Consider the following 27286-nt stretch of genomic DNA (forward strand, 5'->3'; position numbering starts at 1 on the left):
CCAGTTTGTCAAACAACTAGAGAAAATGATGCATGTCACTATCTGCGTTTCCATTACAAATGTGCAGAAAACTTTGTCAATATTCGGCCAATGTAAAAAAAAAAAAAAAAACACAATTGTGGTGTTTCCATTAAATAAGAGAACCAACTAAGATCACATATAAATGAGTTTGTTCACACGATAGAAACATGCCGCGCCATCATCCTCCAACCACTTCCTGTCATCATCTTTGTGAGTTGCGCCAGCGGCAACATCCGGTCGTGGCTCATGTGACTGGTGTGATGCGAACAAACTGTTTCCATTGCAGTTTTGTGAAATAAAACAAATTTCAATATGACCAGAAAAATCACCTCATACTAGAGCCAAATAAAATGACAGGTTTTTTTTCTTTTTTCAAAATAAAAAGCTAATTTATGTCGAATTACGCAATTTTATGGTCAATGGAAACGCAGCTGATTTCTCTGCCGTTCTGTGTTGTTATTTTCAGGATTTTAAATCATAAGAACAGAATGAAAAAAAAATGTTTTTTGAAACCTTGCTACACCTTTGACTCACATGCTTATAACTCTCACTGAATCAAAAGATTAATATAGCTATATTGCATTTTCATTTTTAGGCTTTTTTTTTTGACCAACTGCTAATTTTATCCTAATTTCCAACTCTAATATTGTGTCTAATGCATTTTCTAGATTGACGGACATAGAGTAACTCCTTTTGCCATTCACTTCACTAATCCAATTCTCTAAAAGCTCACAGACCCAATGCTGCGTTTAGTTTTCTTTCGCAGCATAAAACCATACAGGGGATTTTATTTTTTTTCTCATCTCTTATGAATGTTAATTGAAAAAGGAAAAGCAGCAGTCCACAGGGAGTAAATGTTTTGACTCTCAGCGCGTCTCCGTAACCTTGGCTTGGTTCTTATGACACCCTTTACGGTTCTCCTCCTCAGACATAATTTTATATATAGTTTCCTGTTGCAGGCAGAGTTTTTTGTCCTTCTCATACAGTGTATTTATTTCCGCTGTTGAGCATACCAGGGCCACTGTGAAGCTGAGTATCTGGCCCAAGGACACTTTGATGCTGAAGAGGCCGGAAATCGAAAGAGCTGACCTTCTGATTGATGGATAGCAACTGGGCAATTGAACTCATAGGGAGTCCTTTTCGCTTTGATCTAATGCTGAACAATTCAAGACAATCCAAGGATGGAGAGAGTGACCAAGCTATGAAAAGTAACCTTCCCTTTTTTATTTCCCAGTAAAAAACAGATAAACTCCTTAAAATCTGCATATAGAGTGTTGGCTACACTTTCTGGTATTTGTGGGGTTTACTTTACTCAAACCAAAGATTGTTTTTCTTGAAAGTACAAGCTGAATTTATGTTCAGGCTTTTTACAGATCTTTAGTCAACAAGTTTTCCATACCAACTAATTTTAGCTCCAAATGCTGCCTTTTTGTTAATACAGTAGAGTGATGGTGACAAGATGGCTGCTCAAAGAAACTCTAGGCAAAGTCATCTCTTTACCTTTATTCTCACAATGTGTGTTTTTCTTGTGTATGCTTGTACTTTGACATGTTAGTGAAGACATAATCTGAGCTTGTTTGTGTTTTATGGTGAGTCCGGTAGACGGTGTCCGACTGGGGACCAAAACCAGGCCTGTCATGATAACACATTTTGTTGGAAGATAAACTGTTCCAGGAGTTAATACAACAAATAATATTGTTATTTTAAACTAATAAAATAATATTCTCAAAGGAACTTAATTTTTTAGAGAGTATTTTAACACGGCAACTGGAAAACATTTTAAATATCCAAATTAAAATAAAAAAAAAACAAAGCAACTGAAACAATAATTAAGATGGATTATGAGGTCTCTAGCTAAAATTGCATTTTGATAAATGATGAAAGTTTAGCTTAGACAAAACATTCAAAAATAAATATAGGGTGTCAGATGTTTGCAGTATATTTCAAAATGGCAGCTTCAACAATATTAAAGAGGAGCATTTCTTTAACGACTGTTAACTGTAAATGATCAAGCTCATTTTAACTTAGCATTCAAATAATCGATGTATTGCTTATTGTGACAGGCCTAACCAAAGCATTGGTTACATTTTTCAGCTGGTGCAGTTCGCTTTCACACTGCACTGTCAAATGAAACAAATCCTTTGAAAAACCTATGCTTTGCCTCACCTGTGGTGGCGCTGTACCAAGAACAACCGAAGAAAATGACATGAAATCTTCTGAAGATGACATGAGCGCAACTTCCTTCTTTACAAAATGTAAACAACAACGGAAGGGGCATCAAATGGTTGTAGGATTTCTCCTTTGTCTTTGGTAAAAGACCAGTGGGCATTTTAACTTCTAGCAATTGGTTCGTGTTTGTTTAGGTTGTTTTTACCCAGAATCCCCTGTGCTAAAATTCACTTCCTGCTTTTGAATGGTTTTTAGGGAGACCAGAGTTTGCTTTTTTCTCTTTTAATCAGAGTTCACACCTCCCCAATTGAAACGGACGAAATGGGCTAGCTTGAATCCACTAGTCCTTGATATATTATCAGAGGTGTGACCAAGTCACTGTGTTGCAAGTCTCAAGTAAGTCTCAAGTCTCTGTCCTCAAGTCAAGTCAAGTCTCAAGTCAAGACAGGCAAAAGTCGAGTCAAGTCTCAAGTCAGGAACCTTTAATTTCAAGTCATTTCGAGTCGTTTTTATTTTATTTTTCTTAATATAATTTGTAATTATACATAAAATTCAAATAATGGACCATTTGTTCTTTTTAAAATCTGTATTTATCTCAAATGATAGAACATGTGCAGCTGAACACAAAGTATAAAAAACATTTTTAAATTGGACCTCTTTATTGCGCAGTTCTGTTAAACTTGATATTCAATAAAAAAAGTTTTCAAAAAAATGAAATAAGTATAGGCTATATGAAATTATCACAAGTAAACTCAGGAAGGTCTGGTGCATTTATTTTTCTGCTTTTATTGCTTTTATTTCTAAGTATGTTAGTTTTAGTCCTCTGTAAATATGGGCCAGATATTCTAAACACAAAATTTATTAGGGACAGTCACTGTATTTGGTCCGTTTTAACAAATAAACCACATGAAAAAAATCTAAATCATTGCAAATAAAGTGGAGTGGTTTTGAATTTGGATGTGATGGTAAAGTAAATATCTGTCAGGCCAAGTGGGTTAAATCTACAGCCAATTTCACATCTCAATATTGATAAAAACATGTTGTGTGAATCAAGCTGGCCAGAATCACTAAACACAAAATAATGAGCTCATTATTTTATGTCTTACTCAGTTAATTATCCCACTTAGTGTTATATTCAGGATCAGTGAGATTGTACAATTTTTATTTTTACAGAAATTTTTGAAAGATGGACAAAAAAAAAACGGGATTTTTTTAAAAATTTGTTTTCCAGCAAAGCTTTACTACTTGGAAATGGGTTCTGTGCCACATGTGACAGTCACGCAGGTCAGTGATTTAAGTCAAAAACAGTTGACTTAATGCACTGACTGCAGTAAACAATATATTGTCAATATAATTTCCCAACGTAGATGTCTTCAAATACACCAACCATCCTTAGATGATACTGGACCGGCTCATCATCATGATGGGACAGAGAGACTCTGTTCCCTGAGTTCAGGTCCAGAATCTGCTTTCTGTTCCGGAGCCCCGCTCACTATCCACCGGCTTCCTGAGCTAATAACACGGTGGAGGCATTTGAAGGACCGGATTTATGGTAAATCATCACCAATTTAACCCGGAGTACACATGCTAACACGAAGTTAGCTAAAGTCAACTATCTAACAGCAAAAGAAAAGTGCCACCTACCATCTTTGTGAAGCTTCAAATGCCGGACAAAGTTGGACGTCGTGGCATCTCCATCCGATATTCTCTTCTTGCATGTTTTACAAGTTGCAGTTCGTTTTTTATTCGAAAGTTCATAACCTACGTAGCCAAAAGAAATTACTCGCTGAAGCATATTCGAGCGGTTATTTCGTCTTTCGTTCCGTGAGCTCTGCAGCGTCGCCGCGTTTTTTTAAATCTCCAAATCCTGTTAATTTGATTGGTTGAGCTGCAGCTACGCACACATACATACATAAGGAGAGAGGAGAAACAGAGGGACGGTCTGCGCATATTGATACGGAATGAGTGAAATTAATTAATGACGCCACTTCATAAATAATGTGTTTTAAATTTTAAGACTTTGAGTAAAAAATATCAAGTCTTTCCAAGTAAACAGCTTCAAGTCGAGTCAAGTCCCAAGTCAATGGCATGAAAGTCAAAGTCAAGTCCGAGTCTTTGAGCATTTTTTCAAGTCAAGTCTCAAGTCGTGATTTTAACGACTCGAGTCCAAGTCATGTGACTCGCGTCCCCACCTCTGTATATTATTACATCAATCTTGTACATGAATATAAACATGTACCTTTAGCTTCCTATTGATGGAGAACATTTTCAATAAAATATGTTGTTTTAAAGATAACATTAACTTTGCATGTCTAAAATGATTCCCAGCCTTTGTTTTGAGGTAATAGCTAATTAAAAACTAGCGCTCTGCTAAGCTGGAACTCCGTTGCTCTAAAACTTCCTGTTTCCATGTTAACTCGCTTCCACCCTTTCCTTTCCCAGCCTGAACCCGTACAGCTACGACGAGAGCTGCGTGTCGAGCAGCGTGGACCACCTGCCTCTGGCGGCGCTCCCGCTCCTCGCCATCGTGTCCCCGCGCTACCAGGACGCCGTGGCGACCGTCATCGACCGAGCCAACCAGGTCTACCGCAGCTTTCTGCAGTCTGAGGACGGCCAGGGATTTACCGGCCAGGTCTGTTGTTTCCTCTTCTGTTTTTAAAGAACGGAGCGTCACGATGTCACATTGGTGAATAATGAAGTAGAGAAGTCAAAATTATTTATTACAGGACCGCGTAGTCTACGGCTTGTTCAGAGGTATCACTTTCTGCCTCCTGCACTGGGCTCGTCATAACTAATTGTCAAGTGAGGCAATGAGTTCTGAGGTTTGAGCTGTGAGAAGTGAATCATTTTTGTCCAGCATTAATCATGAAAAGCAGTCATTTTGTTAAGTAAGCTAGCTTAGAAATGAAAAGTAGTGTGGAATATGGGAGGGTTTCTCCCCCCACTCTCCAGCGTTTCATTACTGCTGTTTAACCACGGCTTTGGGTTTTATTTTAAAATTACATAATACTCATAACTTGTTAGCACACGAATTAAGAGCTGAAAGCCGTCTAGATAAACCATAAAAAGCCCCAACAAGTCTCTTTTAATGACGATAATTACGCTTTTTAATTATTTTTGTGACTGAAAGAGTATGCTAGATTAATCAGTTTTGACTTCCTCCGATTTTCTTTTTGTCTGAGTCTAAAATGAATAAATTCAATATCTTGTCCTTTCCTCCTGTTGCTAATATATTTCATTTCTGCCTGTAGTTGAGCAGTGATTATCTCTCCCGTGGCGATGACGTTTCCCGCTCTGTTTATTTCTGCACTTAGTCGACAAAGCAAACACGGGTTAAAAAAAGGAGCTGTAACGCTAACGCATTAGTGCTGCGTTAAAAGAACGAGAAGAAAAGAGGAAATCTGGACCGGAGCTTCGTTCGCTGGTGTTTTAACATCGTTACAGTTTTATTCACTGCAGATTAATTTAAGTAACTTAAATGCAGCTTCACTCACAAGAAATATGTGGCATTTTTGCACAATGTGTTAAAAGAAAATTAGAGCACATTCGACCAGAAGATAATTCTATTGATTTCAATTAATCCAAGTTGATTAATTGATTTTCATCTGAAATGCAAAATGTATATATGTATAAATGTATATTAGTGAATAGTTTTAGCCTAATTACTGCTCTGAGGGTGTTGGTCTTTCAGCAAAATGGGCTTTTTTTGATTTTGTATGCTCCGGCTAACGATTAATCAATTACTAAATTAGTTCATGGTTATCGATTAATCACGATTAATCGTTTCAGCCCTATCATATTTTATATGCCTTTGTGACCCTCCACACACTCGTCCTCCTCCTCTTCAGCTGTCTTCCTGTTGAGACCGTCACCGACTGAAGAGAGTTTCTTGAACTTGTGTGCGTGTGTGTGTGTGTGTGCGCGCGCATGCGTGTGTGTTCTGTGAGCAGGTTTGCCTGATGGGTGACTGCGTGGGCGGAGTGCTGTGCTTTGACGCTTTGTGCTTCAGCAACCACCCGAGGCCCGGCAGCCCTAACAGCAGCAGCAGGAACAACAGCACAGAGAGCCTGAAGGTAGGGCCTCAGCGCTCCAGCGATAACACACCCATGATGCATTGCTTTGTGTCTCAGTGTGTGTGCATGTGTGTGTGAGGGGAACTGGAAGAGCTGATGAAAGAACATTTTCCCTGGCACCGCATGATTACAGAATCATGATCAAGATTACATGCTTTTGTTGTTTTTCGTATTCATTAGTCGACTAAAAGTGCAGCAAGAGAGAACATGTGCGGCCGTGGCAACGTCCTTGGCACAACTTTGTTGCTTCCCAGAGAAGCAAAAGCAACTCTGTCTTCTTTCTGCCAGTTTGTTTGTTTTGTTACAAACAAACTGTAACACACATTATGTGCACAGCACATAATGTGCTGTGCAATAACACAGCACATTATGCTGTGTTATTGTGAAATAACACAGCATAATGTGTTATTTCACAATAACACATTATGCTGGACGATATATTTTCCCAGACGTTATTGTGATAAACAATAATATTGTTCTTTTGAGACCATTTTCAAGTAATGTAGCGATAATGATATAAAGGCGTTTTCGCACTGCACCGAACGGTACGGAACGGAACGGTTCCGAGCGTGTTCGCATTACAACTTGCGACCGGTTCCACCCGGCCCCATGGAACCACAAGAGCTGTGGTTCCAATCGTGCCGGCCAAGCGGTTCTGCTTAGAACCAGCAGCTGATTGGCCGCTGGTTGTTATGGAGTCAGACGATGATTTTCCGTTGACAGCTGGCTCTCACTAAACTGTATTTTATTTTGTAAAGAGTGCTCTTTTCAATATGTTTATTAATAGTTTTAATTAGCAGTGAATTCGTCTCAATATAGTGCAATCACCTGGTCTAATGATGAGGGTTTTTTTTCCTCCGCTTACTCGCTAATGAACGAGTACAGCCGGCCGCTACATCGAAACCATTGTTTAGTTTCAAAAATAATGACGTCCGGTACCGCTTCGATGGCGCCCTCAGTGCAGGGGTGAAGGTAAGGGGGTATGGCAGGGTACTGCGTACCCCTAAAAGATTTAGCGGGGGTACGCAGTACCCTCAAAAGAGGAGAGCGGCTGTCTGCTGTAAAAAATCAATGGATTCACTGTGCAGCCGTGAGAGCGCCCACTAATTAGCCGTGACTGATTAGTTTTTCAAGAACAATCTAAAACACGACTTAATCAGTTAAAAAATATTTTTTTTTCCTATTTCATATTGTTTCTGAACTCTTCGTGCTTTGCTAGAGCAGCGGTGCAACATGTCGATCGCGGAAGGTTTTGAGTAGATCTTTAGGTGACAAACTGAACGCCAGGAGGTTGAGAACAGCACGTCCTCTTCTGACTGGCTTAAAACGTTCATAACTTTATTAAAGAACAACAACAAAAAAATCAATAAAACGTGTTCAAATTAATGACCCAACAACAATAATAATCTCAGTGATTATTGTTTCAACAAGGTGTTGTGCAATTCTGTGCGTTTCGGTTCCATTACCAAAATAACTAGCAGAGCAGGAGTTTAAAATTAATTAATCAACCACCACTGTGTTCAGGGAGGCCTATTAATGATCGCAAAAATAAATATCAAGCCTACAAACCTGATATCGTAACGGACTGAATGTTATGTTTTTAACATAATGTCTGATCGGCTTGTGGAGTGCAGGAGGTTGCCATGGCAACGGGTGTGCTTAAATGACACAGAGAGAGACGGAGAGTGAAAATGTGCGAGTGGTTTTGAGTTGATCATCTGTTCAGGTTGTCTTACCTTTCTCTTGGCGCATCACAGCCGCTGTAGTTTCTGAATGTTCAATAAACGACAAACTTGGACTAATTACCTCGTTCTGGGACTATGCGTCATTTTCAACAATGTTTCATTAAGTATTTAACAAACAAAGACTTTTACCGCGATGATTGTGTGAAATTAAATTGTTGAATATATATATATATATATATATATATATATATATATATATGTGGAAGTCAGCAGAAAAAGACGAAAAAGATTTGAGTCTTGTTTAATTCTCAATGTCTTCCAACATAAAACCAAAAATGGAATGAACCACAACCGTTGGTCACTTCACACCTCACCTTCTCTCCTTCAAAATAAAAGCATACATTCTGGTGTGAAATATATACATTGTATCCACCACACAGGCCCCCCCTGAACACACAGAATGTCACAAACACAAAAACCCATAACATGCAAAACAACATTACAAGTATATAAAGAAAACAGACACACAACGGAAAAACCAAACAGCAGTGACAAACAAAACAATTGAACTACCTAACGGTAACGGCTAGGGAGCTTAATAAGTCGGTCACCACGGCTTCTCTTCACCGGAACAGGGGTTGAAAGTGAAAAAGACTCTCCAGATCGTCTGTTACTGAACTGTCCACCTGAGGGGAACAAATCAGCTGTTGGGGAAGGACCTGGAAGAGTGGGTAAAGACACTGGGGGACGACCACGGCGCGGTGGTTGAGCCAACTCAACTGGGTCACCTGGTAACATGTGAGCTGGCTTCAGACGGTCCACCGAAATACTCTCCTGATTACCCCCCAACTCCACCAAAAAATCTTTAGGTCCCCTCTCCAAACATGGAATGGACCATCGTAAGGAGGCTGAAGTGGTGAGCGGTGTGAGTCATGGCGGATAAATACATACTCAGCAGACATTAGGTCCTTTGGCACAAACACCTGTGGAAGGCAGTGATGTGCTGCTAATGGGGCAAAAGATCTAGATTCCCCATTTAGAACCGTTTTCCTGGGAATCAACCGAACCCGACGGACCCGGAAGAAATTCCCCTGGTACCCGCAAGGGCTGGCCCAGGACCAACTCAGCTGAAGAAAACCGCAGGTCCTCTTTTGGGACCGAACGCAGGCCCAACAAAACCCAAGGCATGCAATCTATCCAACTATTATCTACCAATGAGGCCCGCAATGCAGTCTTCATTGTGCGATGGAACCTCTCACAAAGACCATTGGCCTGCGGATGGTAGGCAGCAGTACGGTGGAGTTTAACCCCAAGGCTCTCTGCAACTGTAGTCCACAACTCTGAAGTGAACTGGGGACCTCTGTCAGAGGTCAAATCCAATGGCACACCAAACCGGGACACCCAGGAGGAGATAAATGCTCGAGCCACATCAGCCGAAGTGGTTGATGACAGCGGAACTGCTTCCGGCCATCGAGTAGTTCTGTCCACCATCGTCAGGAGATAGGTAAAACCTCTGGAAGGTGGAAGCGGCCCCACTAAGTCCACATGCACATGTTCAAACTTCCGTTGCGGAACAGGAAAGTGCTCCAGTGGAGCCTTAGTATGCCGTTGGACCTTGGCACGCTGGCAAGCCAAACAGGAAACCGCCCATGTCCGTACATCTTTACGGAGTCCCGGCCACACAAACTTTGCCCCTACCAGTTTAACAGAAGCTTTGACGCCTGGGTGTGACAGGGAATGCACTGCCTCAAAACCCCGCCGACGCCAACTAGTAGGGACCAAAGGTTTGCCAGTCGAAACATTGCAAAGAAGGGGACACTCATGAAAGGAGACCTCCTCTAAATGCAAACTGGATTCAGCTGCTTTAAAGGCCAGAATATCTGGGTCGGTCAGTTGGTCTGTGGCCATGGCGAGGTAGTCCACACCTAAATGCACAGAAGCAACCCTTGGTCTGGACAGACAGTCAGCCACCAGATTATTCTTGCCAGCTACATGCTGAATGTCAGTAGTGAACTCTGAAATGGCAGATAAATGCCGCTGTTGCCGAGCCGACCACGGTTCAGAAACTTTTGCCATAGCAAAAGTGAGAGGCTTGTGGTCAACAAAAGCAGTAAAGTCCCTGCCCTCCAATATGAAGCGGAAATGGCGTGTTGCCAGAAAAAGGGCAAGCAGTTCCCTGTCAAAGGTGCTATATTTTTTTTCAGCATCCCGGAGTTTCCTGCTAAAAAAAGCGAGGGGTTGCCAGGCACCATCTACCCATTGCTCACAAACTGCCCCAACTGCATAATCAGAGGCGTCAGTTGTTAGAGCCACAGGAGCAACTGGAGATGGATGGGCCAAAAGCGCAGCATTAGCCAAGGCCTTCTTGGCATCATCGAATGCCTGCACCCTCTCGGGGGTCCACTCAATCTGCTGGTCCCCTTTTTTGCCTCTAAGTGCTTCATACAAGGGGTGCATGAGGTGAGCTGCCCGTGGGATGAAACGGTTATAAAAGTTAATCATACCCAAAAACTCCTGCAGGGGCTTCACTGAGGGAGGGCGGGGAAAATCGGAAACTGCTTCAACCTTTGCAGGCAGGGGAACCGCCCCTTGAGAAGACACTTTGTGTCCCAGAAACTCAACAGCAGGCAGTCCAAATTGGCATTTAGCTGGGTTCACGATCAGGCCATGTTCACTGAGCCTAACAAACAGCTGCCGAAGGTGCACCATGTGTTCTTCGGCAGAGGGACTAGCCACCAATATGTCGTCCAAATAGACGAACAAAAACGGCATACCCTGCAGGACCGAATCCATAAGCCGCTGGAAAGTCTGCGCTGCGCCTTTAAGACCGAAGGGCATCCGTAAAAACTCAAAAAGACCAAAAGGCGTGATAACTGCAGTTTTGGGTACATCTAAAGGATGGACTGGAACCTGATGGTAGCCAGGCGGGCAGAAAAGTCCTGAATGTGAGGAATTGGGTACCTGTCATTACTGGTTGCGTTGTTAAGGCGCCGAAAATCCCCACAGGGTCGCCAACCCCCGTCTGCTTTGGGAACCATGTGCAATGGAGATGCCCATGGACTTTTGGAGCGCCGTACAATGCCAAGACGCTCCATGTTTGCAAACTCCTCCTTTGCTATCGCTAACTTAGCGGTGTCTAGGCGGCGCGCTCGCGCAAAAACCGGTGGACCGACTGTAGTTATACAATGCTCCACTCCATGCTTAGCCACGGTAGCAGAAAATGTGGGAACCGTTAAAGATGGGAACTCTGCTAACAGACGCTGATACTCATCACCTGTGGCAAGCATGTTGGCGAGAGGTCGTTGGCTGGGACCGCCAAGTTTACAGGGGTATGTATCAAAAGACACAGCATCTATTAAGCATTTATTAGCAACATGCACCAATAACCTAAAAGCACACAAAAAATCTGCACCCAAAATAGGTAAAGACACAGAAGCTATCACAAAGTCCCACTGAAACTGACGTCCGTTGAAACACAGTCACCAACCTCGAGCCAAAAGTGCGAATCGGGGTGCCGTTAGCCGCGTCCAGTGGCGGTCCGTTACTTTTGCACAAAACGTCCGCTGCCGAAACTGGCATGATGCTCCGCTGTGCACCCGAGTCCACCAGGAAACGCCGTCCCGAGACCTCATCCATGATGAAAAGCAGCTTGTCCGAGCTGCCAGCACACACAGCTGCTAGCGAGCGCCGACTCTGTCGTTTCCCTGACGCACGAACGAACACGGAGGAATGCAGCGCTTCGCCTTCACTCCGAACCGGCGATGGTAGAAACAGAGAACGTCGTCCTTCCGTCGCTCTGTCACCGCAGCCACGGCACCAAAAGGCTCCGACTCTCCATGTGTCACAACTGGTAGAAGTGCATTCACACTGTGGTGCCTGGAAGCCAACAAAATCCGGTCCACTTCTTCAGCCAGGGAGCGATAATCCTTGGTCCGGATCAGCGGGGAGCTGGCCAGCGGGGAGCTGGCCAGCGCGGTGCGAACAGGTGGGGGAAGCTGGCGCAGAAACAGATGTGTAAAAAGGAAAGAAACATCTCCCGAGCCAAGTAATGCCAGCATGTTCTCCATCAGCTCGGAGGGTTTGCGATCCCCCAAGCCATTCAGAGAGAGCAAGCGATCGGCCCGCTCCGCGTCTGACAGTTGGTAGAGCCGAAGCAGATTCTCCTTGAGAGCGCCGTATTTGTTAGCGGTTGGTGGGTTCCTCAGCAGACCCATCAGACGGCGTGTTGAAACGGAATCCAACGCAGCAACTACATGGAAGTACTTGGTCTCATCTGTGGTTATCCCACGGAGATGGAACTGGGCTTCCACATGTTGGAACCATGGTTCTGGATCGTGTTGCCAGAACTCTGGGAGCTTGATAACGGCAGCAAAAACAGAAGCGGCGGTTGGAGCAACGGCCGCCTGGCAAGAAACTGGGTCCGAAACCACAGCTGGCGGAGAAGCGGCGGCAGCATCTGGTGAGATTCCGTTAAAAAACATGTCCAGATGTTTGTAGATGTTCGGGGTCACCAATGTGGAAGTCAGCAGAAAAAGACGAAAAAGATTTGAGTCTTGTTTAATTCTCAATGTCTTCCAACATAAAACCAAAAATGGAATGAACCACAACCGTTGGTCACTTCACACCTCACCTTCTCTCCTTCAAAATAAAAGCATACATTCTGGTGTGAAATATATACATTGTATCCGCCACATATATGTATATATATATATACTGCATAAAGGGAACACTTAAACAACACAATATAACTCCAAGTAAATCAAACTTCTGTGAAATCAAACTGTCCACCTAAGAAGCAACACTGATTGACCCGACGAGGATCCCCGTTGTCAATCAGTGTTGCTTCCTAAGTGGACAGTTTGATTTCACAGAAGTATATATATATATATATATATATATATATATATATAACGCACAAAATGTTAAATGTATGCCTGATAAAAGACAAAGGGATGCAGTGCTTTGCTACACTATCACTAGATTAACAGGTCAAGAAAAAGGTAATTAAGAAAAAAATATGGAGGAAGAGGGAAGTAGTTCAGTTATGATAGCTTGACTTTGACAACCTTAAGATGTAGATGTGGAATTCTGTTTGAGTGCAGTTAGAAAATAAAAGGCGACTTAAACACCAACTCTGATAGATCATCAGTACAGCAGGTGTTTAATTAGCTAATAGCTGCATTAGCTAATATACTACATTGATCACTTATTAATAATCACAAAAATAAAAGTCAAGCCATAAAAACATAAGACTGTAATGGACTGGATATTCAGATTTTTTTGTGGGGATACTATTAGTACTATTATTATTATTACAAAACAATAGTAATGATAACAATATTAAATGGGGTTAGGGTTAGGGTAGGGTAATATTCAAATTACTTTATGTAATTTAATAACATTGTTATTAAATTATAATAACCTTATGTTATTATAATTTAATAAATTATAATATTATAATTTAATTATAATAACCATGTTATTATAATTTAATATTGTTATGTTATTAAATTATAATAACATAAAGTTATTATATAACTATATAATATTGCTATTGTTTTTTAATCATAATAGTGCTATTGCTATTATGATTAAAAAACAATCAGTGCTTTTTTAATTATGAAATCACTGATTGTGTTTTTTATGATGAAAAAACACAGTGTGTTTATTATATATAAATGTGTTTACATATACTATAAATATTATAATAATAAATATTATTACAATAATAATATTTATTATTATTAAATAATAATTTGATTATCAATTAATTGAACTATATAATTGAATTAATTAATAACTAATTATTATTAATTATTTGGCTCTTGGGACATTCCGCGTCCCAAGAGCCGAAACGGGTTTTCTCCGTGGGGTGTCTGGGCTCTCCCTTAGAGATGGGATGAGAAGCTCAGTCATCTGGGAGGGACTCAGAGTAGAGCCGCTGCTCCTTCACGTCAAGAGGAACCAGTTGAGGTGACTCCGGCATCTGGTCAGAATACCTCCTGGACGTCCACACAGCCTTTTATGTGGACAACTGTCTACAGTCCCTTTCTGACCCACAGGAGGCCAAGTTGTTCATTGACAGGATGAGAGAGTTACTCCTCCAAGGTGGATTTGAGATAAGACAGTGGGCCAGCAACCTACCTGAGGTGGTTGCCCATCTGCCCAGCACGGCCAGGTCAGAAAGCTGTGAACTGTGGTTGAACTTCAAAAGCCTTGATCCACAGGAGTCAACATTGGGTCTCAGCTGGCACTGCCCAACTGATGTCCTGGGATACAAGCATCGCCCAGTGTCTTACACGACTGTCACGTTGCGCAATATTTATAAGGTGCTAGCCAGTCAGTATGACCCACTGGGTTATATCTGCCCTTACACCACAAGAGCAAAGCTCATTGTGCAGGCCCTGTGGAATACAGAGAGAGGATGGGATGAGCCCATAGAAGGAAGTCTGCTTCAGTGTTGGCTCGAATGGGAAGAAGAACTGTCTAATCTCCAGCACATCATCATCCCTCGCTGCTACAGTCCTCACAGCATCAGTGGTACTTCAAACGAGGTTCACATCTTCTGTGACGCCTCTGAGAAATCCTATGGAGAGCCACAGAGCAACAGGCACACATCTCCACCCCATTCATCATGGCACGCTCAAGGGTTGCACCCCGCAAACAGGTGTCAATTCCCCGACTGGAGCTGTGTGCTGCGTTGACAGGAGCCCAACTAGCCAAAGTGCTCCAAACTGAACTCTCATTAGCCCTGCACTCTGTCTACCTGTGGACGGATTCTACTACAGTGCTGCAGTGGATCCAGTCCAGTTCCTGCAGGTACAAAGTTTTTGTTGGGACTCGGATTTGTGAAATACAGGAGTTGACCTCCTCAGAGCAGTGGGGTTATGTGAACTCTGATGAAAATCCAGCTGATGACATTACAAGAGGGAAATCGCTGTCAGAGCTCACCATCTCCAGCCGTTGGTCACAGGGCCCCCACTTCCTCACACAGACTCCTGACACCTGGCCGAAACCCCAGACAGAGTTCCCAGATTGTGGCAATGAAGAACTCAGAAAGACCGCTTTCTGCAGCTTCACATCTATATCTCAAAATCTGCCAGATCCTACACAGAGCACATCGTTAGAGGACCTGGTTCTGGCCACTCACCAATCCCTGCATGGGGCGGCTGCCACCTCCTTCACTGCTGCCGAGCGTCAAGAAGCAGAGACTCACCTGCTTCGCTCTGCACAGAAGGACAGCTTCCCAGAAGAGGTCCAAGCCCTCCAAGCAGGTGACACTGTGCGCCCCAGCAGTCGTCTTAGTGCTCTTTCCCCTGAGTAAGACAGCCTCAGTGGACTGATCAGAGTTGGAGGCCCCCTGCGCCAAGCTATAGATGTAGACCCTGACAGCATCCATCCAGTTGTGTTAGCTCCTGATCATCCTCTGACTCGTCTCATCATAAAACACTATGACGCTCTACTGCTTCACCCAGGTGCAGAGAGACTCTATGCAGAGATACGACGCACCTATTGGATCCTCAGAGGTCGACAGGCCATTAAGAAACACCAGTACCAGTGCGTAGACTGTAGGAGATGACGCGCCTCACCTTTCGCACCAAAGATGGCTGACCTTCCCTCAGCTCGTTTGAGACTCTACAAACCCCCATTCTGGTCTACAGGCGTAGACTGTTTTGGACCGTACCTAGTTAAGATTGGACGTCGAAGAGAGAAACGCTGGGGGATCATCTACAAATGTCTTACCACTCGATGTGTTCACTTGGATCTCCTCCCTAGCCTCGACACCGACTCTTTCCTGATGTCATTACGCAGGTTTATTGCTCGCCAGGGGAAGCCATACGAGCTGTGGTCCGACAGAGGCACCAATTTCAGGGGAGGCCATAAAGAACTGCAGAGCGCCTTTGGAAACATGGCCCCAATGCTGCAGCAACAGTTGGCCAAACAGACCATCAACTTTAACTTCAACCCGCCGCATGCTCCTCACTTTGGGGGAGCCTGGGAGAGGGAAATCAGGTCAGTTAAATCAGCTTTACAAGTTGTCCTGTTAGACCAAGTTGTGGCAGAGGAAGTGCTTCCAACCGCTCTCATAGAGGTTGAAGGCATCCTTAACTCTAAACCTCTCGGTTATGCCTCCTCTGACGTGGCTGACCTGGACCCCATCACGCCAAACCTTCTGTTAATGGGGCGGCGGGATGCAGGACTACCACAAGCAGTGTATGGTCCTCATGATGCCCTGTCCAGGGGGAGATGGCAACACATTCAGGTCGTCAGTGACCATTTTTGGAAATGCTTCATCCAGGACTACCTCCCAGGACTTCAGTTACGACAGAAATGGAGGAAATCTACTAATAATACTGCTGTGGGACAAATTGTGATGATTGTTGATTCCAACCTTCCCCGAGGACTGTGGCCCGTCGGGACCATCACCAAGGTTTTCCCTGGGACGGATGGCGTCGTTCGAGCTGCTGAGGTGAAGGTCAAGGACAGCATCTACATTCACCCGGTAACCAAACTGGTGGAGCTTCCTGAAGTGCCTGAAGATTTGGACCCTTTGAAACCTAGTGGACTTTCTATGAATGTATTTGTTTGCAAATACAGGGGCGGCTGTTAAAAGTCCACCTGTTTGTTTTAGCACTACAATACCCATGGTGCATCCGGTCTTCTAATGCCGCTTTCGTCAGAGTAGAGATTGAGCTTTTAGACTCAACGGTCTCCTGGTCACCGCAAACTTCCCCAGCCGGGGAAGTTTGTTCTTTGGGATCATCCTAGGGAACGATTTCTCTTGATGCGTCCAGTCTTCTAATATCACTATCATCAGCACAGAGGTTGAGCTTTTAAACTCAAAGGTACCTTTTTCAATCCAAACTTCCCCAGCCAGGGAAGTTTGTCTGTACAATGAATTTGATGCGTGTCTCTTCTTGGGAAGTTTGTTCTTTGGGATCATCCTAGGGAACGATTTCTCTTGATGCGTCCAGTCTTCTAATATCCCTATCATCAGCACAGAGGTTGAGGTTTTAAACTCAACGGTACCTTTTTCAATCCAAACTTCCCCAGCCAGGGAAGTTTGTCTGTACAATGAATTTGATGCGTGTCTCTTCTTGGGAAGTTTGTTCTTTGGGATCATCCTAGGGAACGATTTCTCTTGATGCGTCCAGTCTTCTAATATCCCTATCATCAGCACAGAGGTTGATGTTTTAAACTCAACGGTCTCCTTTTCAATCCAAACTTCCCCAGCCGGGGAAGTTTGTCTGTACGATGATTTTGATGTGTGTCTCTGCTTGGTATAAAAGAAGTTTGTTCTTTGGGATCAGAGAAATCGTTCCCTACGACAGATCTTTCTTGATGGGTCCGCATTCCTCAGAGCTCAGGTTGAGGTTTTGGTCTCCTCGTTTTCCTCCTTATCACTCCAACCCTTCTCAGTCTGTGAACTTTGGGAGTACTGGGTAAATCGTTGTCTTCATCCGCAGTGTCTCTATCAGAGTGATCTGAAAAATCCGTTTGTTTTTTATGTCCTGTTGAGTCACCGTAAACTGCCCCAGCCGGGGAAGCTTGCTGTGCGTTTTCTTGTGATGTTTTCTTCACAGTCGAGGAAGGTTTGAAAAGACACGCATCAAATTCATCGTATTCATTTTCATCCTTATAGCTACTGATGTCAAAGGTCACTCCAGGAAGCAGCTTGTTGAAAAGCTTTCTCACTCCTGTTGTTATTACGTAACCTGCTCCAAAAGTAATCGGGAAAAAAAATTGTCTTGAAAGCAATTTGTTCCATGGTAAAAGTACTTGTTCAACACAATGATATCTATCAAAGAGATGCTTGGTTATAACCTCTTGTTTTGAGATCCAAGCATTCATAACCTCAGATGTTCTTTGATCTTTGTCATAGATGAGGTCATAGCTACAATGAGTCACTGTAGTTCTGGGGGAATGTCTTGCTTCTGATCGTTGCTATGGAAACGGTCAAATCAGTTCTGCATGACTCAAACTATTAAAACTTTACAACTGCGTCACTTTATCATTTGAGGCGCCATGACGGACTTAAGAAGGGTATATTTTAGGAGGCTAGGGATTAAAACGGGGATCTTAATGGTGAAATATTAAGTTTAGATTGACAGTGGAATATTAAAACCATTAATTTAAGTTGGATTTTTTATTTTTATATCAGGTTTAAAATTTTGAATCATACTTGACTTAAAAATATCTTGAAAGTAAAATTAAATGTAACTTACAGACATTTGCTGCTGCTGTTGTAAATTGTGACAAGAAATTTTGCCTGCTTAGAGAAGAGCAAAGAAATAATTTTGGTTTAATAATTTAATAATTTTACACGGTAGTATAGAAATAGAATAAAGGATGATCCCAAAGAAATGACACTGCCACTCCATATTTGATGGGTTTTAAACAACCCACTCAAACACATTTGTTCTGTACGGTGCGGAAACGTAAACAACATACGGAACTTAATGTCTTCCACCTTTTCTGTGTAACTGAGAGCTTGACATCAACAGCAGCACAGTCTCAGCAGCCCACATTGCTGATAGCCGGGAAGGAGGTAAATGAGTCCATTTCTATGCTTTCCTGTAAACTGGTTATGAGTCTGTTGGTTTTTCACTTTTCTTGTATTCTAACTATTAAACCATCTGGTAGACAAATGTTTATATCTGTTTATAAAAGAATTGTAGCTTCTCTCTTATGTCTCCATCAGATGAGCAGCAGTAGCAGCTTTTGGTGAAAATATTATTAATAATAGATTGTTTTTGAATACGATTCAGGATTTGAAATGAACTGATGAAGATGATCTATGTGTCTAGTCTGGCCTGGGAGAGATGTCTGTGGTTCCCTTCTGGACCTGTTACCCCATCAACCCGATGTGGAAGGCTATGTTCAGAATTTAAGACTCAAGGCATCAACGTGTCAACATTGCAGCCTGTGGGCTGAGGGAAATTCAGCTCCACTTTGTAGCAATTCAAGAGCTGCACAGCGTTTATCGTGTCGCAAAAATTTCATCAGCATAGAAACTCCAAAGTGTGCTTTATACTTTTGTCATAGTACCCCCAAGAATTTAAAACTACTTTCACCCCTGCAGTGTAATGCGAACACAACAGGGCTGGTACCGTTCCGTTCTGTTCCGTACCGTACCGTTCCGTTCCGTGCAGTGCGAAAGCGCCTTAATAATGCAAGAACACATTCTGAAAGATTAAGAAGCTTTAAATTATAATAAACACTTAACACTGGAACTGGAAGACATTTTAAATATCCAAAATAAACAAATAGCAAAAATAAAGTGAATTATTAATCTCTGTAAACAAAATTGTCCTTGAGGAAAGGGGCAAGTTGAGACCAAAACACCAAACTGAAGACTTGTATCATCCAGTTTTTGGTAGAATAAAAGAGAGAAAAGAAAAAAAGATAAATCATGTAGATGTAAATTCTTAAGCTTTTTTAAATTTACCAGGTGATTTATTGATTTATTACCTATTGCGACGGGTCTAGCTACATAGTTACATTGCTATTCTATAGTGGTTTTAATACTAGTGCCTAACAAAAAGGGGGAATAAAAGATGAAGTGAAATGTGCTGCTCACAATTTGTTTTGTGTTTCTGGTTTTTGTTGGGATTTTTTTTCCACTTCCTGAACACTGTCTGTAGCCCCTGTGTGTCTGTGTGTGTGTGTAAAATATTCATCAAACATTAGTGTAGAACTGCGTCACTAAAGCTGCTTGTGCTTTGTGTTTTCCCTCCCGCTAACGCGCTGCATGCTCACCGCTGAAATATTCACTCGTGCTCAGACACGCTGTCTCCATCCGACACGTTGGCGGTTCACCTGGGAAAGTGCGTCGGTTCCCATCACGTCACGCCGGCCTCCGGTCCCCTCCGGAGGCTCTCGTGTTGACTTTCTCCTCCTTTGCTTCAGGACAACACGGACCGGTTGCGGGAGTCGAGTCCCGGCCTGAGCTCCAGCAAGAGGCTGAGCAAGAGCAACATCGACATCTCTGCTCCCAACGAAGGCCAGGGCGGCCCGTCGCTCAGCCGCAAGCAGAGCGACTCGTACGACGGGGATACCTCTTCCTCGGGCCAGCACAACTTTTTTTCCAGGTGGAAAACACGACCCATGTTTTAAGATTTGTCCAGTATATAATTCCTCTGTTTTTTGTTGTTGTTGTTGTTTTGGTCTCATTTGTCCATTTTGGGTCAGCAGATTTTAACAATAGATGGAGAGAACCAGAATAAATACAAAAGTCTGTTTTCCAAGCATTGAAAATAAAAAGAAGCAATTAAGCCTTTAAGCTTTTATTAAGTTAATATGGGTGTTATCACATTTTTACAATAACATTATCAAGTTTATGCAATATAATTATCAAATGTGTACAATATAATTATCACATTCATGCAGTATATCATCTTTGCATAATATCACATTTTTACAATAATTTTATCAAGTTCATACAATGTAATTATCACATTTTTACAATACAATTATGCAGTTTGCACAATATAATGATCACAGTTACACATCATACATGTTTATGCAATATATTTATCATGTTTGTTCACTATAATCATCGTGTTATTATGAGACGGAGTTAAAAACTTCTTGTCCTCCATGACAGCAGTAGTCTTCCATACAGAACCCCTCAAAAATACTGAAAACCAAAGTGTAAACTGAATACAAACTGAAGTGTAAATTGTAAACATGAGTTTGTATTTTTAGTTAATGCCAGGAGTGGAGACGATTCCTTTACCTGCTGCAATAATCTTTGCTACAGTCCACGTTATGTTTATCCAAAAGAAATACTGCAGCAAATTAGATTTGCTTCCTCTAAAATTGAAAGAAGATTGTAACAGTGACAATGTTCCACGGCAGTAAAAAAAGAAAAGAAAAGAGAAGTAAAAAGAGTGCAGAAGTGGGTATGAGAGAACACAGAAGCCAAAACAGCTGCAGAAAGCAATCAAAGGGCCATTGATTTGGCTTCAGCGGATAGCTGGAGACTGCTGGCTAATCCTCCCTCCACATGTAGGACTTAATGGGGAAATGTTGGCCGGCTGCTAAAGCCCAGGGATGGAGCCGGTCGGCATGCCGACATGGCAGTGACCGGCTGGACTGTTCAAACAGCTGTCGGTGTGGAGCGGCCTGTGAAGGCTGAGTCATAAAGGCTCGGCGCCGACGGCTACTACCGCACAATAAAACCAACACGCCAACATCTGAATCACGGCAAAGTAAAAGGATTATTGACTCATCCGAGTCAAGACAGAGAAATTGAATTTGAATATTCTGCATAGGCTTTATTGATTTTTAACATTTCAGATTAATCCTGGACAAATTTCTGGTAGCTGTATAGAAAATCAATAACACAGACGTTTTCCTGTGTTACCGTAAATTGTGGGGATTTTTTTGTTCTCCATGCTCCAGTTTGATGAAGGAGGGTGTAGAGGTGCGCGGTGGCAGCAGCACCAGTCTGGTGTTGAATCCAGGCCGCTTTGACTTTGAGGTGTCGGACTGCTTCCTGTTGGGCTGCCCTCTGGGACTGGTGCTGGCCATGAGACGCACGGTGCTGCCCGCTATTCACGGTAAGAACCACAACCATGTACCACATAAAACATTACATTCTGCTTTCATTTAAACTCTGTTTGCAGTAGAACAATGGGAGTCCTACTTTCCCTTGCAGACATGAAGAACTGAAATGGATTTTCTTATTGAGAAGTGTTGCCATTATGTTCTGGAAACCCGGTTGGTGAACTCTAGTGCGCAAAAACCTGAAGTAGATTTTCAAAATGGACTAAAATCTGATTTGTTAGCGTGATGTTCGCCGTGTTTGTTACAGTCTGGAAAGCGATGGCATTTGATTGAAATTTTTTCCACTTCTAAAAAACAAAGAGAATAAAACAAAATTGCGTATAAAACATATTTCCATCCATCCACACACAGACTGAACTTCATTTCATTAGAGTGAAACAGACTCGCTCTCAAAGTAAGATATCAGTTTAAAATTACCTGCCTCAGCGTGTCCTATTTAAAAACTCTTAAAAACTTTAAATTGATGTATCTAAAATTAAGGTCTTAAAATATCTTAAATTCTTTTTTAAAATATAGGTTGGGCTTAAATATGTCAATTACAGCAGTGGTCCCCAACCTTTTTATTACCGCGGACCGGTCAAGACTTGGAAAATTTTTCCTGTCTGGGAACAAGAATACAACCTGTTGAATGTGACAGGTAGCCAATCAGAAAGCGCGGTGACGTAAGAACAGAGGGGAATCCCAAAAAGCTGACATATCGCGCAACTGAATCCGGTGGATATTGGAGATGATATGTGGAAATGTTTATTATTAAATCTAAAGGTCATTATGTTTATTCAGTTAAAAATGTTAACTATGAAAAAACATATTGACCTCCAAATCAATAGTGCAGCAAATAGAGCAGCTGCTCCCGTTGTCTTTTACTCACCGCCTTTTCTTTTTGTTACGTATTTTATTCAAATGAGTCCACAAACTATCACTATTGTTTCTACATCGTCATCTGTGTTTGGTTATTCTAAATCCCCGCTATGTTGGGGGTTTTACTGGATTATCCTCTGGAATCGGGATGTTCGTGACTGGAATCGGTTCGTGTTTCTCCTGCCTTGGAGACACGAACCAATCGAACCTGTTGGACTTTTATCAGCTCTGTGGTCACAGAGGTTTGGAGAATCGGCCGATAATTCTTAAATCTTTCCATCTAAACCAGACTTAAGACTCAAGCTCTACTCATCTCCTCTCGACCACTTCCCAAACGCTCTGACTCTGGTCGCTATGGTAACGTTTACATATCCCTTCAAAATAAGATACAGATGCGCCACAAAAACGAACATTTTACTTTCGTGAAAACTTTAACTCACGATACTGACTAACAGGAGCCCTGAGCTTGTTTCTCTGCAACGAGACGGTCCGATCTGGGAGTGATGAGAGACAATGACACCCGAAGTGTTGCTTATATGCACAGCCTGCTTGGTCTCTGTCTCCTGTCTCTTCTCTGGGCCTTTTCCCCTTTGCAAAGAAGCTTTCCAAAGACATCTGATCTGTTTCTTACTCATTTTGCTGCTTGTGGCCTCAGTGTTGGCGCGCAAGTAACCGAGAGAATCCGGTTAAAGGATTTTCAAAATAAAAGATCCTCCAGACTCAAATAATACATAAAACAGAAATATTTCACTATTTCTTGCGCGGCCTGGTACCAATTGGTCCATGGACCGGTACCGGTCCACGGACCGGGGGTTGGGGACCACTGAATTACAGGTCTTACATTTTGGGATGACTGGATTATATAATCTCATATGTAGTTTCTTTTTTTCTTGCGGGTCTTTTCTATGTGGCAGAAGTCTGAGGCGCGTTCTGTGTCATAACATGCTGCTAGCAGCTAGTCAACGGTTCCTAACTAGTTGCTAGTACACCCTTGCTAGCTAGCTGTCTTTTATGCATTTGTTGTGCACAGGTGTATATATCACCACCTTGGTTGACAATGCTTGTGTTTGCCAGTGGCACACTTCTTTTGCCAACCCGTATGAGCCAACAAGATCCGCCAATCATAAACATTTCTTTCAAGCTGGCATGGTCTTAAAAAGTCTTAAATTTGACTTACTGAATCCTGTAGATAACCTGCACCTGTTATCATACCTCTCTGCTGTTCTCTCTTCCCCAGTGGGGCAGCTTCGCCCAGCCTGCTCCCAGATCTTCAACCTGTTTTACCCCTCCGATCCTTCAGCCTCCAGGCTGGAGCCGCTGCTGCAGCCTCTTTTCCACAAGCTGCCGCCGTTCGCCGTGCCACGCTACCAGCGCTATCCTCTTGGAGACGGGCGCTCGCTGCTCATTGGTAAGACCTGGGATTTCATGCTGAAAGAGTCACTTGAAAATGTTGCTTCTTATTCTTGTCTTCTTGCATGATTGCACAATGGGATAAATATTTTTTGGCTATTTACCTTTCAAAAGTGATGTTGAAAGCTTCAAAGAAATCTCTTGGTTGGGGAATTAATTTGAGCTCCAAAGGGATTTAATGACATCCTAATGGGAATTTTTGACGGGTAAACACGTTCATAAATATGGATGGAGGACACACACACAGCCTTAATCCCATCTCTAGTCTGTTTGTGTGGCAGAGGCAGAGCTAAATCCAAGCCTGGAGCCAGAAAAGCCAGAGGTTTGAAGTAATTATACTTGATCTTGCCGGGGTGTGGTACCTTCAGCTTGGCTCTGCTCTGTGAGGACCAGGTAGGAGAGGAAATAGTGCTGCTGTAATCTCCCTGAAAGACTTAGCCGTGCAGACTCTGTCCTTAATGAGTTGCTAAATTTATTTGAAGGATGTTTCAGCCCACTTGTGGGACACAGAGACTCTCTTTAAACAGTAGTTATGATGCATCGCCTTATTCTCCTGCCTCTGTAAACACCTACAGATGAAGAAAGTAGGACAGAGTCCAACAATTTATCCTAGCAGACTGCAGCCAACAAAGTCCTGTCTATTAGGATAGGGCTTTGTAATTTTTAAAATAAAGTCCTGTTCCTTAGCATGCTGATAATAAAGGTGGTTGACAAAGCAGGTGTATGACACATAGCGATCTCTGGGAAAACAGATTTTTTGCGTTTTGTCTTCTCATTCACATAAAAACTCTGTTTAATATCACTAAAAATAATTATTTATAAAAACTCTGACCAAAGTAGAGATTTGAGGAAACTCCGTATTTGTGAGTGTGTACATGGTAAAACAGATATTTAAAGTCCATTACAGTATGATTCAAAAAGTGCGCTAATATAACCACACAGCAGCACTGACATGATTCCCAACTAACATCGTCTTGTGTCTTAATAACTTTATATTTTAATATGCTATTCATATCTGTCCATACAAATGGACATCCTGTCGCCATGTACAATTCCTGAAAGTAATTCAACATGGCGACAGGAATTAAACATGGAAGTTGTGGTTGTTTTGAAGCAATGTGATTAGCTGACAGATTTTAGCTTTGCGCTACACTGCCCCCTGTGGGTTGGGCATGTTTAAAACGACGCTCAGGGGTGGATTTGTGCAGGGTGGGACTTTTCTGAAAGCGATCCAATTATGTTTTTAAAAGTTGTGGTGGAGATATTTGTTTTCATAAAGATCCGCTGCATGTGTACAAGATCTCAGATTATTTACATTATACAACATCTAAAACATTTCGTCTTTTCACCCATACTTTATTTTGTTTTTGCAACATAGTGAATCTCCAGAGATGGTATAAAACAAAAACGTTTGGCCCTATGAATGTTTCTATGGCAGAAAGCACAGTTTTCCTGCTGTATTCTCCGTTTGTTTGGGTATTTTAGCTGAACAGCAGTAGAACATGGTCAGACATTTCTGCTGTGGGTTTTTTTTCTAGCATTCTTGATTGATTCAGATGAATTTTCATGAGCCTATTATTTGCTGCCATATTATTTTCAGAAATAAGGCCATGCCCCCAGACCTCACAAAAGAACTTTTAAGCAAGTAAAACTTGTTTAATTTTCTTCAAATTACTCAAGAATGCACATTTAACAGTTAGCAGGCAAAGTGACAGCTGTTGAGGCTGAGCAGCGTTTGTTTTGTTGTTTTGTTTAAATTTCTCTGAGCGTTGCACAGCCAGATGTCTGGGTGAATTTACCTGCATTTCCCCTTCTGGACAGATTGGCAGCTGTCCTAACGTTTCACACTAGTAAATAATTTTTCTCTGCAAAGAAAGCATCAGTTCCTTCTCTAAGGTCATTGCTGATGTATTTCCACCTTGGCATCATGTCAACACACGTATGTTCCGGACCAGCAACCAGGGAAAACTCCTGCTTCCACAGAGGCGGCGGCACCGACGGCGTTCTGATGATCAGTAGGTTTGATTAGCACCACTTGGCAGATTCTGTTGCTCCAGAACTCCCTGGCAGCAGCTGTAGGGTCCTTTGTTTGTCACAAGCAGCTTTTCTATTGTGGCTTCATCTGTGTTTTAATAATAATGTGAAATCTATATGTTTTGCTCAAAATACGTTTTTTCTAGCTTATTGTAAAATAATAACGCACCAAAAAAAATTGGTAAAGTAAGTAAATACAAATAGGACTGCAACAAATGATTATTTTAGTAACCAATTAATTGATTATTCTGACAATTAATCGATTAATTAGATTAAAAAATATAAACATTATCTGCAGATTTTTCATTTAAGCACTTAAATGCCTTTTTTCAATATATTAGAAATACATTAAAGGATGCAAATAAACAGACTACTTATTTTTTTTAATTAAAAAACAAATAAATTTTATTGCATAAAAAGCAACACCATACCATTACTTTAGTGATCACTTGATGATTTGTAGCAAAGCATACAAATAAATAAAAAAAATCCTTCTAACATCAACATGCGAAAAATTCCAACCTTTTTGTTTGACTTATCAATGCAGTTGTAGGGATTGTCTGTCAATTAATTCTGGATTAACTGATTAACAGGCTAGCAAAAAGTGCTCAATGTGAGATTTTTTTTCTTTTCTGTTGTTGTTTACAGAAACAGAAAACTATGCCACTTTAGGTGTTAGCACTTTTTTTAATCTTAAGTGCAAATATAAAAACGTATCTTTTGAACAGTTCTGGCTTAATTTCTGCCCTGACTTTAACTTTTTTTGAGTCTTTATACTCAAGTTAACGATTAATCGTTTGGTTCATGATTATTTCATTAGAGCTGAAAGATTTATTGTTTCAGCCCTAAATACAAAAAGAAAAAATATTTTATGATGACTTGTTCTTCATGCTGGTACAGTTTGCTCCCTTAACAATCAGCCTGCTTGACTTTCTATCTCTAAATCTGGTTTAATTACTCACCAACGCAGCAACAATGATTCTATCAGTCAGTTGATGTTTGACATGGCAGATGTTGCTCAAAAGCACAAATCCCATGTGCAATCTTTGCTTTTTTTTTCTTTTCTTACTGCCAGTGGAGCTTGCGTACAAACTATATGACACAATCCTGCTTTCACTTGCTTAATTTGAATGCCAAAGATGTTCTTTTTTTCCCTATTATGTTAATTATTTCTTCGCTCAGCCAATCACACGACACCGTGCGTGACGCCTCTCTGAGCCGGCGGTGCAGACAAAGGTTACGGAGCGTAAACAGCAGACAGAGCATCGACGGGCGGCTGTGCCAGGTTTTAATTATAGGTCCGCGTCTCGTTCCCATCGATCAGCCGTGTGCCGCTGTCAACTTTGCGTGTGGAATAAAAAAAACAAAAAAATAAAACAACGGGCAGGTGCAGCCGCGCAGCGGAAACCGTGGCGCTCGCCACCCGTTTCCTTTTCCGTAATATAGTAATTAGTGCTCATGAAG

The 27286-nt window shown here is 41.9% G+C and overlaps 1 protein-coding gene across 2 annotated transcripts in view; it reads left to right on the top strand.

Annotated features, from left to right (window-relative positions):
• The window catches only part of pitpnm3 (PITPNM family member 3), a 160015-nt gene that overhangs the window by 106467 nt on the left and 26262 nt on the right, over positions 1 to 27286 (top strand). For both annotated transcript variants that reach the window (XM_081614744.1, XM_081614745.1), the window contains exons 6-10: positions 4633 to 4822; positions 6141 to 6263; positions 19859 to 20040; positions 21356 to 21513; positions 23616 to 23786. In XM_081614744.1, coding sequence (XP_081470870.1) covers positions 4633 to 4822; positions 6141 to 6263; positions 19859 to 20040; positions 21356 to 21513; positions 23616 to 23786 — 824 coding nt within the window. The remainder of the gene's footprint in view (positions 1 to 4632; positions 4823 to 6140; positions 6264 to 19858; positions 20041 to 21355; positions 21514 to 23615; positions 23787 to 27286) is intronic.

This window comes from Poecilia reticulata, chromosome 13, assembly GCF_904066995.2.
Source record: "Poecilia reticulata chromosome 13, P_reticulata-male-v2, whole genome shotgun sequence".
NCBI lineage: Eukaryota > Metazoa > Chordata > Actinopteri > Cyprinodontiformes > Poeciliidae > Poecilia > Poecilia reticulata.